Raw genomic sequence first — 17,436 nt, 5'->3', positions numbered from 1 at the left:
ATTGTTTGAGGTTGTATAAACAATCTCCTGCAACATTGGACAGCTCATAAAGTTTACAGATTGTTTCCATACTTCTGTCAATCCCTGGAATTTCCCCAGTAGTCACAGTGAACCATTTTTAACAAAACTTTTTTCTTGCATATTGAATGTTTGGCTTATGGGAAAGCATTATTTGGTATTTTTAAGCTGATTGTATTTTTTTTCCTAATATTATTTACTTATATTCACTAGATGCCAACATAGAAAGCAATTGAGACTATTGAATTTGTGAGAGTTCATGACTCGGGGCCAAACAAGAAGGCCTTTCTTAGAATGTCAGGAGTCTGGTGGGTTCCCCAGGACAGAAAGAAACAGAGGTCCAGAGCAGAAATGCCTTACCCCAGGTTGGGTAACCAGATGCCTCCAGGTGGGACTCCTGCCCGGGCCAACTCTGCTCTAGTACTGCAGCCATCTCCTCCTCACCTCCCTCAAATTTGGGCTGAAGTTATTTACTGCATTTGAAATGTTAAATGAGCTTGTATGATTAATTTACGTAACAGGTATCGCCTTCAATCAGCCTAATATGTATGTTCTCAAATGCTTCTATTCCTGGTCAACAAAACATCCTTAAACTCTAGTCCTTAAAAAGATCCCAGATGAAATGACTGCTCTTTTTTTCTTATCAAAATGGCCACATTGTAAAGTCCCATCAGTATATCCAAAGATAACTGTTTTTCCTCTTAATATGTTGTCCTTGTTAGGAATTTATAATATGGTAAGATTCTATCATATCAAGGTTCATTATTGGCAAAATTTTGTTCTCCCAAATAGAACTATTACTTTTAGTTAGAGCCTGTCATTAAATGGTGGTGATACATGGACATTTATTTTGTCCAATGTAACTAATAAAAATAAAAGGTTTTCTCTGTCATTGCCAGATATATTTTGTTTCTATTTTCTTTACAGATAAATATAAAGTCTGTTTTGAATTGGTGAAAATGGGCTTCACAACTAATGGGAGCTGTTTTATAACCTGAAAACCTTTCTGTATGATGTAGTTGGACAGAGACTTCTCTGTGACATATCTGCAATTCTCAAAAAGTTTTGGTTTCTGTTAAAATAGTTGTTTAAGAATGGCTATATTTCTTGGATGGATGTCTTTAAGGGATGTAGTAAACCCTGACATTATAGAGATTCCAATTCTCAATTCATTCTGTTCTCTCCAGATTGATTTCAAAATGATGTTTTACAATATATTCTTTTGAGAAAACTTATGAGGAACAAAAATAGTTAAATACAAATCTCAAATACTTCTTTCTAAAAGTTCAATTAATCAAAAAAAGATTCAATTCCATAGAACATTTGTTACATGATAAAATAATTTCTTACCAATAAGCAAAATGGTTTCTATTCTTGAAGAAAAAATAAATTGAAAATAATACATTTATAGGGGACTATATATTAACCATATAAATATATATATATGTGTATATATATATATATATATATATATATATATATATATATATATATATATATATATATGTACACATCCTGTAATTGTTTTAAACTATAAAAAGATATGTTCCCCGTTAAGGATAGTGCCGTAAAATTGATTCAGAGTTCCTTGGAGGTTAAGTAATAGGCATTCTACAGAATAAAAACTATGTGTGGATGAAAAGAGTGCTATTAGTTCTCTTAGTGGATGAGACTTGGCTTCACTCTTCTTAGGCTATCAGACTGATCCTAACCCAAGATGGTAGGCTGAAGAAATGTGTGAATTCACTACAGAACTGCTGGCTGAGCACTATTCTTTGATGGTAGAGTCTGGGCTTTGTAGTCAGGCAAAGAGAATTTGGAACTATGTTAAATCTTGTGTAGATTTTTGAATTTCCCTGGGATGTAGCGTTTTATAAAATGAAGTGAAACTAAGCTCAGAGAGGTCAATTAATTTGCCCAAGATTCAACAGCTAATAAGTAACAAAGCCAGAATTTAAGCGCAATACTCTGATTCCAAAGCCTTCTACTTCCGTTATGCATGCTTCTATTTTTCATGTACGTTTCCAATACAATTTGTAAATGATTTTATTAATGGAAGACTTAAACTAGGAGTCACTTGACTGTTAGTCTAGCCTAATCCCAACCCCCACTATGTTTATACCTAGAATATTTATATGTAGGGTAAAATTCCATCAGTAAAGGAGAGATTGATTTCTAATCATTTCTTCAAAGTATTGTAATGATTTATTGAAATATGACCATGATTATTTCTCCACAGGCTGGTACAGAGGATTTGCCTTAAAAAACCCAAATATCAAGGTAAAAATTATTGCTTTTAACCATAATTATGGGATTTTTAAGAAAGATAGTTAATTTACTTTATTTCATTATACAATTGAAATTACCGTTGGGACTCTTAGTTGAAATACTAAATGGCAATACAGATTTTCATAATTTTGGAAATTCCTTTGAACTTGGATTATAGTTAAGACATGCTATTCAAATGATAATCCTATGTAGCTCTTGAAATTTATACTGAGAAGACCTTAATAGGCTTACTATATATAAAAAACATCTTTTTGAAGTGTTAGTTTCACAGACAGTGAAAGTAAAATTCAGGCAGGGGAAATATATATATTCCAAAAGAAACACTGAATAGAGGTATTTAATCTTTAAGTTTTCTGTGGTATCATTTGTAAAAAGTTGGTGTGGAGAAACAGGTTTATTGTAGGGTATGTTAAGAGTCCCTTTGGATTTGAGGAGCTGAAATGTGGGAAAATCATATAAAGAGTCCATCTTTCTTACCATTCCAGACAAAAACTAAGACTCATTATCCTTTATATATTTATATAAATCCTAAGGAATTATATATAGTAGGAAGTAATGTGATTTTTCTTCTACCTTTCATTTATGTAGTTTTTGATTTTGACACTTATCCTTGCTAATATCTATATTTTTCTAATACTTTGTTCTAATCTACCCATGCTACCCACATTTCTCTAATATTTTTTTACATGTCATGTTCATTTTTCGGCTTAATTCTGGTTTTACTAGGATTGTAGATAAGAAATTGTATAATTTCTCATTACCAAAGTCTAAGATAAGTAATCTAAACTCTTTTGTCTGCCTTTCTGCTTAAATATACCTTTTTTTCTGGATCATCCAACTGTGTTTATTACTTTATTTCATTTATTTTAGGTCACACTAAAGGAGAGCCTGATACTTTAGCCCTCATTTAAAGTTATTTTTGGACATCTGCAGGCACATGCAAATGTAGCTTCAGTATTTAATTTTTCATTTAGTACATGCTTCAGAAAAAAATGTGTTACGATTTGTTACTTCTGTTACTCTTTGAACCTCAAGTTCTGTCTTTTTCTTGTTAATTACTATAATTAACTCTATTTGTTATTCCTACCATATTAAGGTAAATTTAAATTCCAAAGGAAAAAAAAAGTTATTTTTTTAACCTATATACCTATTTACTACTGTTGTATATTACAGAACTTGCTAGTTAAATTTTATATTATCCTTGGATCCACAATGGTGATAATGTATTCAAATGATATTTGTTTTCCTAAATATTTAATTGAATTTGTCATTTAATTGTACCTAAAAAATCATTCAGAGAATATTGTTGTTTAATGGATAATAAAATTGATGCTCTTCTCTTTAATGTTGTTTTTTTCAATTTCTCATTTAGAACAAAGGAATAATTTCCTTGTCGTAGCTTTTCCCTACAATAAAAAGCTTTAAGCTAGCGTGGCTTCTTTTGTTTAATTTTTATTCCATCAAAATGGCAGCCTGGTGATTAATTGCTGCTATGTTTTCATCAAAGATCTTCCCTAACATGTAATACACAGATTGTTTCCAGATTCATTGTGGTATTTTTTAGTATATATTTTTAAATAGACACATGAGTATTTTGGAGAGAAGAAAAAGAACTACAACCAAAACAAACAAACAAAACCCCCTTCTTTCAATACTATGGTATTAAAAAAAAATTCTTATTCAGCATGCTTTCTGTATAGAATTCTTGAAAATATAAAAATTTTCTGTTTTATAAAGAATATACTTTTGAGTGGGATTTAATTTTTTGATTATATTTATTTTAAAGTATCTCTAAATTTGTAAACTGGTAAGTAGTAGAAAATAAAATGAATGGATCTAAGCTACAATAGATTTAGTCTAAAGAATGTGTTAGAGATTCCTTCTTCCTAGTATTGTTATGGTTGTGTGGCTATATTTTATACATATGACTTACAGAACTAACTCTGGTGTAATAGACAGCTAGAACCATAACCTGCATGTTTTCTCTTTCAGGGTATATTTCCTTCCAGCTACGTTCACTTGAAAAATGCCTGTGTAAAGAACAAAGGGTAAGAAATGAATTTTATTAATAGTTGAAGGATTTTTCATGGAAGCATTACTTATTTTGGAATTTGAAGACTTAGTAAGTGTCTTGAAAAATGAACTGTAGAAAATCATGCCATTGTCTGTGTTGTTTGATAAAGACAGATTACACTAAGGCAGTTGGCGGAGAAAATTAAAGAACCACCTCTGTGTGTCGGACAACAGTAGGATCTAGGGCACTGGAGGTCTCTCATTGTCCAGAAATCATGGAATCGGCCTAATCTTTTTTTTTTTTAACATCTTTATTGGAGTATAATTGCTTTACAATGGTGTGTTAGTTTCTGCTTTAAGCAAAAGGAGTTGGTTTTTCTTGGTTTCCTGCTGTGTAGGGAAGAATGGCAGTCACACCCATCAAATGCTGAGTCATGTCTCAACCCCAGGAATTTCCTAGATTCACTACTGAATTATAAGTAGCCAAGTCTGCCATTATTTTCCTATTTGGGGTTAATACCGTATCCTTGTGTGACCATTTCACAAAGCCGCTATTCTGCTTCAGAGAACATCATTTCTGTGCTATTTGTTTGATTGAGCTCATTGATCACTTAGGATTTCTCATATATTTAAAAAGTTATTCCCAGTCTGTGTCCAAAAGGACTTAAAGCAGCTGTTATGGTAAAAGATTATTCAAATAAAATATCACAGAATGAAAGAATAGCACTTGCTTATTTAAGTGGTTAACATAAGCAGATTATTCATTTTAAGTGAATCCAAATATTTGCTGCCAGTGTCACAAGGAATATGCATTGGATCACTGAATAATTTTCATTTTATGACAGAAGAAACAATACAGGTTGTACCATAAAAATTGCATTTTTCATCAAATAGCAAAAAATAGGAATTTATTAAATTATTAAAGCACATTTTAAAGCATATTAAATTATATCTTCAAACTTTATTTTTACCAGAAAAGTTGCATGGAGGCTATTCAAATGGGTGATTCTTATATCCACTCTCTGTAAAGGTAGAGTATTAAATCTTAGCTCAGTGAAATAATTTCTTCAGGTGGCTGAGAGTATATGGTATAACTACTTTGAGTATGTGGATAAAACTTAAAGCGTCTAGGAGATCCTTATGTTATATGTCTTATATATGTCAGTTACTTTAAGCAGTATTATTATTATTATTTTGATAGTAGTAGTAGTAATTATTTAAAACAGTAGATTAAAAACATAATTCTGATACTAATAATTACCACCACTATTACTCTTCTAATAAATGTGTGTCCGTCAGAAATGTTGTGCAGTTAAAATCTGCCAGAAGTGAGTCAAGCAGAGTTATCAATCCTTTTGGAATTCTCCCACCAGGCTCTATCCAGCTCCCTTCAAGTAAACCAAGGGATGCTCCAGAAAACACAAGCTTACTCTTTGTTCTGACCTTTCTGCCCTAGTGATCTGGTCTAGGCAATGTTGAAACCCAGGGTTTCTACCCTGTCCCTTAAAGAGTCCACCTGAACAGATCCCCTGCAGCCAGAGTTCTTTGCTACCTTTGCCCCAAGCCCCACCCTGACCCCTCAACTCTCCAGAGCAGAGGGCCACCCAGCCCCCATCTTACACTCTGACAGAGGAAGAGAAAAGAGAAGATGCTAGCAAAAATGTCAAGCATCAGTTCACCCAGTGAAAGTCCTCTCTCTCAAACTGTATTGGGGTGGGACATAATTTTAATTGAAACAAGTACCTTCTTTTATTTTTATTTTTGTCCCAGCCAGTAAGTGGTGAGTATCTGGCTGCCTTGAGTCCGAGGAAGTTTAAGTATGGATAAAGGTGTCTCAGAATTTGGTCGTGTAAGTTTAAGACTTGGCTGTGGGTTCTCCACCTGACACAGGGCATGATAAGCATTATACAGCAAGAGAACTTCAGGGTAGAACCAAAATTTATTTTCTTAAAAAAAAAAAAAAATGTTAGAATTCATTGAGACTTTAGGTTCTAGGACTATTAACTGGAAGAAAAACTTTAGCCTGAAAACATTCAAGAACACGTATTGCCAGGTGATTGCTTTCCCAGAGAGGAACCTCTTTGGGATTTCGATGTTACCTGCCTTATTTTCAGGGGATTAGCACCCTGATTGCCCACCAGGATGAAATAGCTGCAAAGTTCATCTCAGAATAACTGAACAAAATATAATTTCAGGGGCAACTGAAATGTTTGAATGTTGATTTTGGTATAATTAAAAGGAAACAGCTGCCTCACCTAAAATGGCAATTCTGTGCTTTTTAAAAATTTACATTTTGGTTGAACAAACCCCAAATCAACTTCCCACAGACTGAATTGCCTTTATGTTCTTTCCTGGGTCTGCAGAGCAATGCAGGACTGACAGGGGTCCTTAAATTATAGTTTGTGAGGTCACTTCTCTATTGTTTAATTCCTGCTGAGGTCATTTCAGTTTTTAGATGTTAAGTAGGTTGTTGAGTTTTCCTGGAAATTCACTGTTCCCTCCTGACCTTGCATTCTATCATTTTATAGTCTCTGTCTCCAGATATTCATCCTTTAAATTGCAACAGCTGCTTCAAAAGCAAAATAAATGCACTACCATTTGAAAATGTCATATTATGTAGACTTGATAAAAGGTTCTAAATATGTCACAGTTCATATATTACTGTTTACTTTTATTTCTAGTTTTACAACCCAGCTTTACATTTTCAGCAGTGTTTAAGCTCTAGAAAGGAGTAAAACATTCACAGGGTCAGTACTTTAGCAGCAGTATGAAATGAGGAGAAGAGGCTCTGTTGGTGAAGAAATCAAGGCAAGATTTTAATTCCCATACTTGCTGTCAAGAAAACTTTACAAAAAAAATTATATGCACTTTGGACATAACATCAAAAAGGAATGCAGAGCAGTTATTAGCCTCATGCTAAGAAGTAATTTTCCCTTGATCATCCATGTCACCTGGTTCGGTGTCTACATATTAGATATTGTCCTTGGAAAAAAATACTCAGATGAAGAAGATAATCCCCATCAGTACCGTCGGTTAGCATTCTTTTGAGAAGCTGTAGTATTAATAGGCACTTAGCCATTTTCAGCTGCATAAAAACTGGAAGAATGTGAAAAAAGAAACTAGAGACGAGAAGAAAAGTTTATTGTATGTCAAAGATAGAATACAGAAGACCAATTCAATCTTCTGTTTTTTCCCTCCATCTCCTTCTATATCTCCTTAATATTAGGCCCACCATACATACCCTGCTAGATGTTGGTATGAATATTTTCCAAGTATAGATTCTGATGTTTAGAAAAGAAATAGGAGAAATATATTACACTAATCATGGAGCGGATCATTCTGCAATGGATATTCAAATATCTGTGATGTCAAACCCTTAATAAGTTCTGTGATGCATGACATTACTGATAGTAGTAATCATTTTTCATGGTCTTGTTGGCAAGTCATGAAAATGAAGTGTTAATGAGAACAAGTGAGTGTTCAGTCAGTATCTCAGTGTCTAGTTGTTCATAACGGTGAGTTAGTTTAGACGATTGCAGCCATCAAAGCCTGATCGTTGAACGAGCCTGTCCCTCCCTTTGAGTGCTATGGTCATAGAGCTTGGAAGGCAAAAGCCATCTCACAGTTTATGTAAGCCTGGTGACCTCATGTTACACACAAGGACTTTGGGACTTGGAGAAGTTAGACGAGTTGCTCTTTAGAGGTCAAACTGTGGCTGGAGCAGAACTCTTCTGCTATTGTTGCTTTCCACCACACTGCTCAGACTTGATCTGGATAAAGTGGCTGGTCGCTGTGTTATGGTACTGCCGTAACCCACTTTACATTCCTCACACAAGTTCATAATCGGATCCCGGTTACTGCCTGCAGAACCAAAAATAACTCTGCAGCTTCCTTTCCTGGTTGGTCTTTTAGAGTGTTTAAAAGAAGATTATTGTCTATGTCATTTGCATATACACTTTGTTGTTGTTGTTCAATTTCACAGACAATTTGAAATGGTTATTCCCACTGAAGACTCTGTTATCACAGAAATGACATCAACATTAAGAGACTGGGGAACCATGTGGAAACAACTCTACGTGGTACGTAACTTTTTAATGGCATCATGTTTCCGATACAGAATTGTTTTAAGAAATATCTGAACGGGAGTGTCAACTAGCATTTGAGCACATGCTGTAGGTCACTAGTACTCCTCCAGGAATTGGGGATAGAGAGCTTAATAAGACTCAGTGTTGTTTTAATCCCTGTGTCCATCTAGCATGGATTTTGCAAGTTCTTTTTCAAGCCGCACGAAGGTAAAAAATCACTTTCCTGGCATCTAATCAAATAGGATGGTTTACATGGAACCAGGGTTAGGCTTTCTGAATACATTTAATTTTCAGGGGGAACTAAACTTATTTTCAATGCAATTTTCATATTGGTATTTTTTATGTTCTAATTCTCTATGAATTATTCAAGTATAATAAAAATGATAGGCTGCTTAGCCAGAATCAATGAGAATATTCTAAATATACAAGAGAAAGGAATGTTTCTTGGGGAAAAAAGGATCAGTGCTTTGGGTATATATATTTACCTATTTACATGTTATACTTACTGAGAGTCTTCTGTGGTGCAAACCCTGTGGGAAGTACTCTATATGTAGTATCTCATTTAATCCTTACTACCACTCAAGGAAATAAAAGACTATGATCATCCTGAGTTTACAAATGAAGAAAAGGAGGTCGAGAGTGAAGAACTTGCTGGAGGCCAAGTAGTTGGAAAATGGCTGAGCTGGGATTCAAATGTAAATCTAGCACCCTCCCCTCACTCTGAACCACTGTATATGGGGAATTGGGGGTGACATTTTGGGGAAGATGAATTTATTTCTTCTCTGATTTTCAAAGGAATTTATAGAACAGCTTAATCATTTGAAGGGATGTGCGCAAAATACAAAGGTGTACTTATCCTGACAAAATGATTTGAAATAGCCTGTCAAAGAGAAAATCCAAATTAGTGAGGGACATGTGCACAGAACGACCGTTTTTATTTTCTGCTACATAGAAAATGCAATAGGGGGACTTCCCTGGTGGCGCAGTTGTTAAGAATCCACCTGCCAATGCAGGGGACACAGGTTCAAGCCCTGGTCCTGGAAGATCCCACATGCCGCGGAGCAACTAAGCCCGTGTGCCACAACTACTGAGCCTGCGCTCTAGGGCCCGTGAGCCACAAGTACTGAGCCCACGAGCCACAACTACTGAGGCCCACACGCCTAGAGGCCGTGCTCTGCAACAAGAGAAGCCACCGCAATGAGAAGGCCACGCACCGCAACGCAGAGCAGCCCCCGCTCGCCACAACTAGAGAAAACCTGTGCACAGCAATGAAGACCCAGTGCAGCCAAAAATAAATAAATAAATTAATTAATTAATTTTAAAAAAAAGAAAATGCAATAGGATAGTTCATTGAGGCAAGAAAATCTTTAAAAGTCACTAATAAAAACCCTTTTGATGTTGGATTTCTCTGACCATGCCCTCCTGGAGCTGGTGGCGTTAGGGCTCACTGCTAAAATCCACAAGATGATCTTAGATGAAACACAGTGTCTAGGCTTTGCTGGGGTGAGGTAAATGCACTGTCTAGATAACTGAACTCAAGGGCTCTGTGCTGGGAGACTACAAAGGAAATGCAGATCTCCTTTTCAGATTTAAAAAAAATTGTGTTGGAAAGAATATAAAACCCAAGTATTATTTCACTTAATATTGTACATGACACTAACATGGAAAATGAAACTGTGTGAAATTTTCAAATTACTGCATCCTAAATACCCACTATAAAAATAATGACAGTGTAAGTGTCAAACATTAGCTGAGCTAAGGCGCCAGCATTTTTCCTTTTATGTAGCTGCTGGTGAGGAAGAGTTGAATTTCCACTTGATTCTTCCTTATCTAGCTATTTTTGCCTGCTTTTGAGGCTGCGAGCATCTATTTTGGGGACATACTTGATTGGCTTGAAAACCTATGTGTTGTAAGCTCTAGGAGTAACCTTCTCACCTCCTACTGTCCTAAGTGACGGAAACAGAGAGAGAATTATTTCAGAGTTTCCTTGGATACTGGAATGGTAGTCAGTTCTATTAGGAAAAAATATAAAGTTTAACCTGGAAGTACCAGATTTTTGACCTTGAGAAGGAGGCCGACTTGGCTCTGTTGGACCTTTTTGTTTCTCTTTTGCTGATGTAAACGTTTTTGCTAAATGTTTTGGTTCAACTTCATCATGCTTGAGTGTATTGGGGTACTGTCTGTGGTCTTTCCTAACAGTTTTAAGGCTAGCTTCTCCATTGGAAGGTGCTTGATGAGCCACTAACATCTTGTCAATTGTAAGTAGTATATGAGATATACTTAATAGATGTAGGACATTTAGCATAAAAAAGCACATGGCAGATGCTTGAGAAATGCTATTTGCTCTTTTTAATAACATTGGTAATGGCCTAATTAATGTCCTTTAAAATATCACTTAATAATGTATCAGTAATCTAACCACAAAGCGTTTAGGAGAAATACAGCAGCCATCTTTTACCAAGTACTTTTGTGCAGGCGTTTGGGTGGGTATTTCACATCTCTCTTCTGTGGGACTCTGCCAGGTAGTTTTTATTCTCGAAGCTCATCAAAGATAATCTATCCAGGGTCCCATGCTAAGTGGGAAAGCCTGGCTGTAAACTGAGGTCTGCTGCTCCAAAAATTACATTATTTTCATCTTGAAGCAAATCAAAACTTACCCATTCTCTACAACACTAAAGTACTTACAGTTCACTTTTTGCAGAAAAACATTGCAGAAATTTTCTGATATATTGTAAAAATGTTTAGATATTTTTCTATTTTAAGTGTTTAATATTGTACCCTACCTTTTTCATTTGACATTAAATCAAAAGCGTTCTTCACGTTTTGAACAGTCTTCCTAACTATCCAATTTTTAAAATCCAGTTTTTAAAGAAGCATCATTTTCTGACTAGCTGTCAAAACAGATATGTACTGTTTTCAGGCACTAGTAGGGAGGCTTTGCTGGTCAGGGCTGCAGTATGTCACTGTTCCTGCCACCCCTTACTGAAAGGGAAAGCAGACCAACTTGTTCTCCTTTTATAAAGGATCAGACTTCTTCTCAGCTCAATGTTCTCTTAGACTTACGAACTAGAGGTGACATTATTAGGAAATCAAGCCCATTCTTCTGGACAACTGCAGAACGCCTTCCCCAAGAGCAGGACAAGTGACTGTCACACTGTGACAGTCATTTTAAGCAGAGCTGACTCTCTCCCTGGCTGCATGAGGTTTGACTTACATTTTCCTTATGTAATTTCTTTGACTCAAGTGAACTTTTCTTTCTGACCACAGAGTTCCTCAGGTTTTTAAAATTTATTTTAATTTTTTAATTGAAGTATAGTTGATTTACAGTGTTGTGTCAGTTTCAGGTGAACAGCATAGTGATTCAGTTATATATATGTATATGTATGTGTACATATATATATATATATTCTTTTTTCAGATTCTTTTCCATTATAGGTTATTACAAGATACTGAATATATAGTTCCCTGTGCTATACAGTAGGTCCTTGTTTATCTGTTTTATATATAGTAGTATGTGTCTGTTAACCCCAAACTCCTAATTTATCCCCCCCACTTGCCCCCTTTGATAATTGTAGGTTTGTTCTCTGTGTCTGTGAGTCTCTTTCTGTTTTGTAAATAAGTTCCTTTGCAACATTTTTTTTAGATTCCACGTATAAGTGAAATCATATGATGTTTGTTTTTCTCTGTCTGGCTTACTTCACTTAGTATGATGATCTCTAGGTCCATCCTCTTCAAGTTTTTCTTGATCTTCCCTGCTTGTTCTTTTATATGATCTAAACAGAACCCACCTCTCAAGATCCACCAAAACTAACAGCTCTAAATCAAGGTATTCCTTCCTTCATTCTTCAGCTGCTGGGACTACGTAGTGCAGCCTCGGCCATTGTGGTTGGGAGCTTACACCAGGTGAAGAACACAGACACTGACCAGTGACTTACAACATTATAGCACCTTTGTAATGACTTGTATGGGAGTGTATAATGTGAGTAAAGAGTGAGAGGTTATAGACGAACAGGCTCAAGAGAGTGCTGTAGGAGGTGAGAGCAAGATTATTGATATCTTAGAGGATCAGGGATGGTGTCATGGAGAATGCTTCTTGGTCAGCTGGCACATTGTCTAACCTGCACAGTACACGAAAATGCTTTTCTAGTCACCAAGCATTGATAAATCAGAAGATCCATCACTACTTTTTACCAAAAAAATAAAAAAAAAAAAACATTATGACTGACCATCTTTACCCATCACACAGAACTTGGTATTTCTGGCAGCTTATCTCTGTAGAGGACTTTAGATGAACGATGATCTCAATACTTTCATACCACTATTCATATAGCCTACTAATAATTTTTGTAGAAAGTAAAAGCGTGGCTTCTGCTTAAGAAAGAGGAAGGGTTGATGGAAGATGAAATACTTATAAAGGGTTTACCCTAAATACCTCTGGGGAAGAGACATACACTTAAATTTTGATAAAGACAATATTTATAAGAGGGTTTATTCTGGATCAAAACCATAATGATAACAGCATTAGTAGCAGCTGATACATGATATTTATTCTGGACCAAGCATTGTTCTCAGAGTTTTAATATATGAAGTCATCAATCCTTATAGCAAGCCTATGAGATAGGTACTATGATAGCCACTCTACAGATAAGAAAAGAAGCACAAAGAGGTTAATACACTGCCAAAGGTTTTTCAGTCAGTGAAGGGCAGAATTAGAATGCAGATTGAGGTAGTTTGTCTTTCAAGTCTATGCTCTTAATCAGTGTACTGTCGGGGTCTCTTCACAAATGTTATCTCTAATCCATAAAATAACCTTACAGGAAGTTAGTACTGTGCCTGTTTCACAGATGACAAAAGCCATACTCAAAGCCTATAAAACTAGTGAGTGGCAAAACCAAGATTTGAAGCCAGGAGTTTAACCTGTCTTTTTTCCAACTAAGCCTCCTCGCTTGGTGAATTTCACAGGAGATTAGCCTGAATTTACATGAATGTTTAACAAGTAAGAAAGAAAACATTTTTTTTAAAGTCTAAATACTGACCAGATAATAGCAGTGAAAATTCATCAATGAATGAGTGTGAGAGCCCTCTGTGTACCCAGCTTCTGATGGGAACACAGTAAAGCATTAAGACCAACATGCAAGAAATAATTGGAAAACAGTGTTTTCTGTTGAATTGGCTTTAATTACATGCAGCCATGCTTCAGAGAAGGGGGAAAAAAGAATGTGAGCAAGAGTTGTAAGGGGAAGATTTCCTGAGGGAGGTGGAAGTCGGTTGGAGCCTTGAAGGGTAGTAGAATTGGATGGAGCTAAAGAAAGAGGATTTGAGGTGGAAAGGGAAGGAGAGTAAGTAAAGCCAGAGACCAAGCTTGGGTGTGGAGGCTTAGTGAGGACCCTGGGACATGGGGGGTCTGAGAAGTGAAGTTGGATTCTTGGGCAGGAGAACAGCATTGTGAAATGGGATGAAAGCATGTAGAGCAGTGAGTGCCTTTGAGGACCCGAGGGGAGAGTTTGTCTGTTCATGGAGAATCTGTCCACAGCGTGGCCAGCACACAGAGGGTAAGCAGGACTACCCCCTGTTTCCTCTGTGGTTACCCCATGTCTCAGTGACTGACCATTGAATTTCCGCATTTGCGTATTTCCCAGAGAAATGAAGGCGATCTCTTCCACCGGCTGTGGCACATCATGAATGAAATCCTGGATCTGCGGCGGCAGGTGCTTGTGGGGCATCTCACCCACGACCGGATGAAGGATGTGAAGCGCCACATCACCGCCCGCCTGGACTGGGGCAATGAGTGAGTACTGGCCACTGAGGGGGCGGGCTCTGGTGGCTGAACACCACAGATGTGACTGTGACGTGTGAGCCACTGTGCAGTCATATCTCTGGAAGACACCAGAGGAGGCTTTTCCATCTTTCCCCTTCGGGGGGCTTAGTGCAAACTCTCACTGGTGGAGTCGAGAACTGCATCCTCTAGGGCTGGTTTGGGTCCCAGGACGTTGTCGGTTCTCTACTGCCCTGTGTGCTCTGACAGTGTGCAAGTGCTCATGAAATACAAAATATTCACTGGGGTCAATCAGATATGGCGTCTGCTAAAAATTCATCTTGTTTCAAGGCTTTGGGTTTGGCATGTGAATTTCCTTCTAAATATATTCCTCTTCTTTATTGTGGTAGTAGGTCGTTGGTGTAATCTGGAGGGAAACACTAATGCTAATAGCTTCTGTTAAAAGGCTTAGGACAGGTACCCTGGGTGGGAGGGGGGTGCGCTCTCCTTATTGCCCTGATTCTGCCTGTGTATACGTATTAGTCTCTTTGAGGAGCTACTTGGGAGAGCTCAGTAAAAAAGCTGTTCTTGACCAAGATTTACTTTTAAATAAAACTGTAAGTGACTAACCTAAAATAACAGCCAAGCACTTTAAATAGTATATCTAATCACTTAAAGCTCTGATGAAGGTTGATATTGTGCTAAGTATGGATGTTAATATATGGGGGAGAAATTAGAATAAACCAGCTTTGACTATGATGTTAGGCTTGTATGGGCTTAAGTTTAAGGAAGGTAAATGGTCCCTCGGTATCCTACAAGGTCATAGCCTCCCTCCCTTTCCTCTCCCCAAATCCCCATTTGCTATTTGGACCTTCAAAGGATCTTAGGGCAACAGAATAAAAGAAAAGCTGACAGAAAAAGGAGAAGGCAGTAAAATGTGTGCCACAGATAAATTTGCCTCTTACTGAATCTGGAAAAACTGTTCTGAAACGAGAGTGTGCTTCCTCTAACCATAGCAAGTCGCTTTATCAGAAGCCAGTTTTGATTCCTGCCAAGACATCACATACTACAGGTATGAAGACATGGACCCACTAACACATTTTAAAGCTCTGTCTCATCCAGAGTCCTTCTGGTATTTCGTTGAGTGAGCTGTGCCATTCATCCTTTCACCGACAGTCGGGAGAGCAGCCCTAATTCATTTATCTCGGGGAGATTTATTCCTTCTGGGGAATCAAAAACAAGAGCAGGTTTGGAATGCAGCAAGACATTGCACTAGGAACTCTGCTCTTTTACGATGGGAGGCAAATTCCAGAGCCCTCCTTGACTTCAGTTTCCTCACTTGTCGAAGGAGTAAGTTGAGCTAGAAGAGATCCAAGGCCCCTTTCCGGTCCAGGGCAACATGATTCAAAGCACGTAGCACTTCCTGAGAGAGAGGATTTGCCAGCCACATGCATGGAGCCTCCGGTCTCGCTGTGTGAGATGGGGTAGCACTTTGAGGGGTAGATCTGAAGACTGTTTGACCGCGACTTAGGCTGCCCATCTTTCGTGTGTTTTTTTGTTTGTTTGTTTTGAAAAAACTTTGAGCTTTCTCCGAATTATGTTGGCTCTTAGTCATTGTACTGGTCCTCCTTTAAAAGACTAGTTTGTGAATAGGAAGAAAGTTGGATGAAGTCAGCTTATCAAAAATAGCTTAGAAATATAGAGCAGGCAAGAAGATGATACTTTTTCAGTGTTAGGAAGGAAGATGATGAGAGAAGGAAGGGAAAGGAGGGAAAAACATTAATTATGACTGAATCATGGCTCAATTTTGACTCATGTAAGTTCTAGCTTGTACTTTGGGCAGTTCTTTGGCTAATTTATGGTAAGTTGGTAAAACATTGATGCATGAAAGCGAGCAATATAATTTATTTAGATCATCCTCAAATTCATGAATTTTCTGAGGTCTCATTCTGTTTTCTTTGAATTTCTTTGACAACTTATTTAAAATGACTTACGGTTTACAGATTGTGCATTTGCTGTATTCCTTTAAATATAGTTTTCTTACTGAATGGAAAAGCAAATTCAGATAGTTCTCTTGCATATTAAACTAAATTGTTCTGCAAAATTGTCTATCAGCATGTAGATCTCGGGATGAACATAAGTGAAAGATGGGTTCAGTCTCAAGTTGTATGTCAAACTGTTGAAGAGTGGTGAAGAGAAGCCTCTAGATGGAGGAATCTTGGGAGGAGGGGGCGGGGGAGGAGGAGATAACCCATCTTGTTCCCTAAAGGGGCCATCAGAAGAAGTGTTCTCGCCTGGAAGCCTCGAACAGACTTAAAATAATAGCACCTGTCTCGGTTCTCCGTAGAGTCCTGTGCTGTCCTTTGACTTTCCTGTGATGATGATACAGGCGGGAGAATCAATTCATTCTTCCTTCCTGATGTCCCAGAGCAGTTCAGTGACTGAGTTAATATAAAACTAACCCCCCACCCACCCATTTCCCTTGCTGGCTTCCCATGTCCTATGTTCTCTCCTTCCATCCTGTTCCTTCCCTCTTTGCCTCATTTCTTCTTGTTTCTTAGAGCACTGTCCTGACCCTCTTCTGTGAGCTCAGAAGCCTCACACAGTGGGAGGGTTATCCTAAGGATATACCTAGGAATTAACAGAACAAAATAGAAACATATAAAAGTCTCTTCACACAGCTAGGACTCCAGGAAGCCAGCAGAAATTGAATAATCCAAGCCTTATGAGAGGAAAAGACTTGCAGATCACCAGCTCCTGGTGCCCCAAAGCTGAGGAAGGTTCTGGATCCCACACCTACTCCAGAACCTCTGCTGCTGGAGTTGGTCTTAACTCAGTCATTCTGCAGTGATGTAGATCACTTGTCCTTCATGTTTCTCAGATGGTTGATGCTATGTGAATTTCCAGGTTCAAATTCTCAAAGAAGGAATCTCATTGACAGCCAGTATCCATTATTCATGTTCAAACTGAGCATTTTATACCAGCCACTCATGAGCTGCTGGCCAGTCCAGGGATTATTTGTCCTTTGGTCAGGTGCCTACCTGTGGGCCAGTCAGGTGTGGCTCGGGAAGGGGAGATGGTCAGATGACTAAACTACTTCAGCTGCCCCCGCCCCTCCCAGAAGAAAGTATGGTAGGGCAGCTTCTCATGGAACGTGCCGCGGGGAAGGAGGTAAGTGCTATGATTCACATGTGATTGTATGCAGGCACACTGCAGAGATACTGCAGGTTCGGTTCCAGACCACCGCAATAAAGCGGATATCGCAGTAAAGCAAGT

The 17,436-nt window shown here is 37.6% G+C and overlaps 1 protein-coding gene across 4 annotated transcripts in view; it reads left to right on the top strand.

Annotated features, from left to right (window-relative positions):
* Positions 1-17,436, top strand: part of DOCK4 (dedicator of cytokinesis 4) — a 486,764-nt gene that overhangs the window by 205,022 nt on the left and 264,306 nt on the right. For all 4 annotated transcript variants that reach the window (XR_014246916.1, XM_082399962.1, XM_082399963.1 and 1 more), the window contains 4 exons: positions 2,258-2,298; positions 4,300-4,355; positions 8,303-8,399; positions 14,045-14,193. Coding sequence is in view for 3 of the 4 variants with exons in the window: in XM_082399962.1 (XP_082256088.1) it covers positions 2,258-2,298; positions 4,300-4,355; positions 8,303-8,399; positions 14,045-14,193 (343 nt within the window). In the remaining variant the exon portion in view is untranslated. The remainder of the gene's footprint in view (positions 1-2,257; positions 2,299-4,299; positions 4,356-8,302; positions 8,400-14,044; positions 14,194-17,436) is intronic.

Source organism: Balaenoptera borealis (genome assembly GCF_965194805.1).
Source record: "Balaenoptera borealis genome assembly, chromosome: 7".
NCBI classification, from domain to species: domain Eukaryota; kingdom Metazoa; phylum Chordata; class Mammalia; order Artiodactyla; family Balaenopteridae; genus Balaenoptera; species Balaenoptera borealis.
Note: the sequence above shows the minus strand (reverse complement) of the source record. Positions and strands in the feature narration are given on the sequence as shown.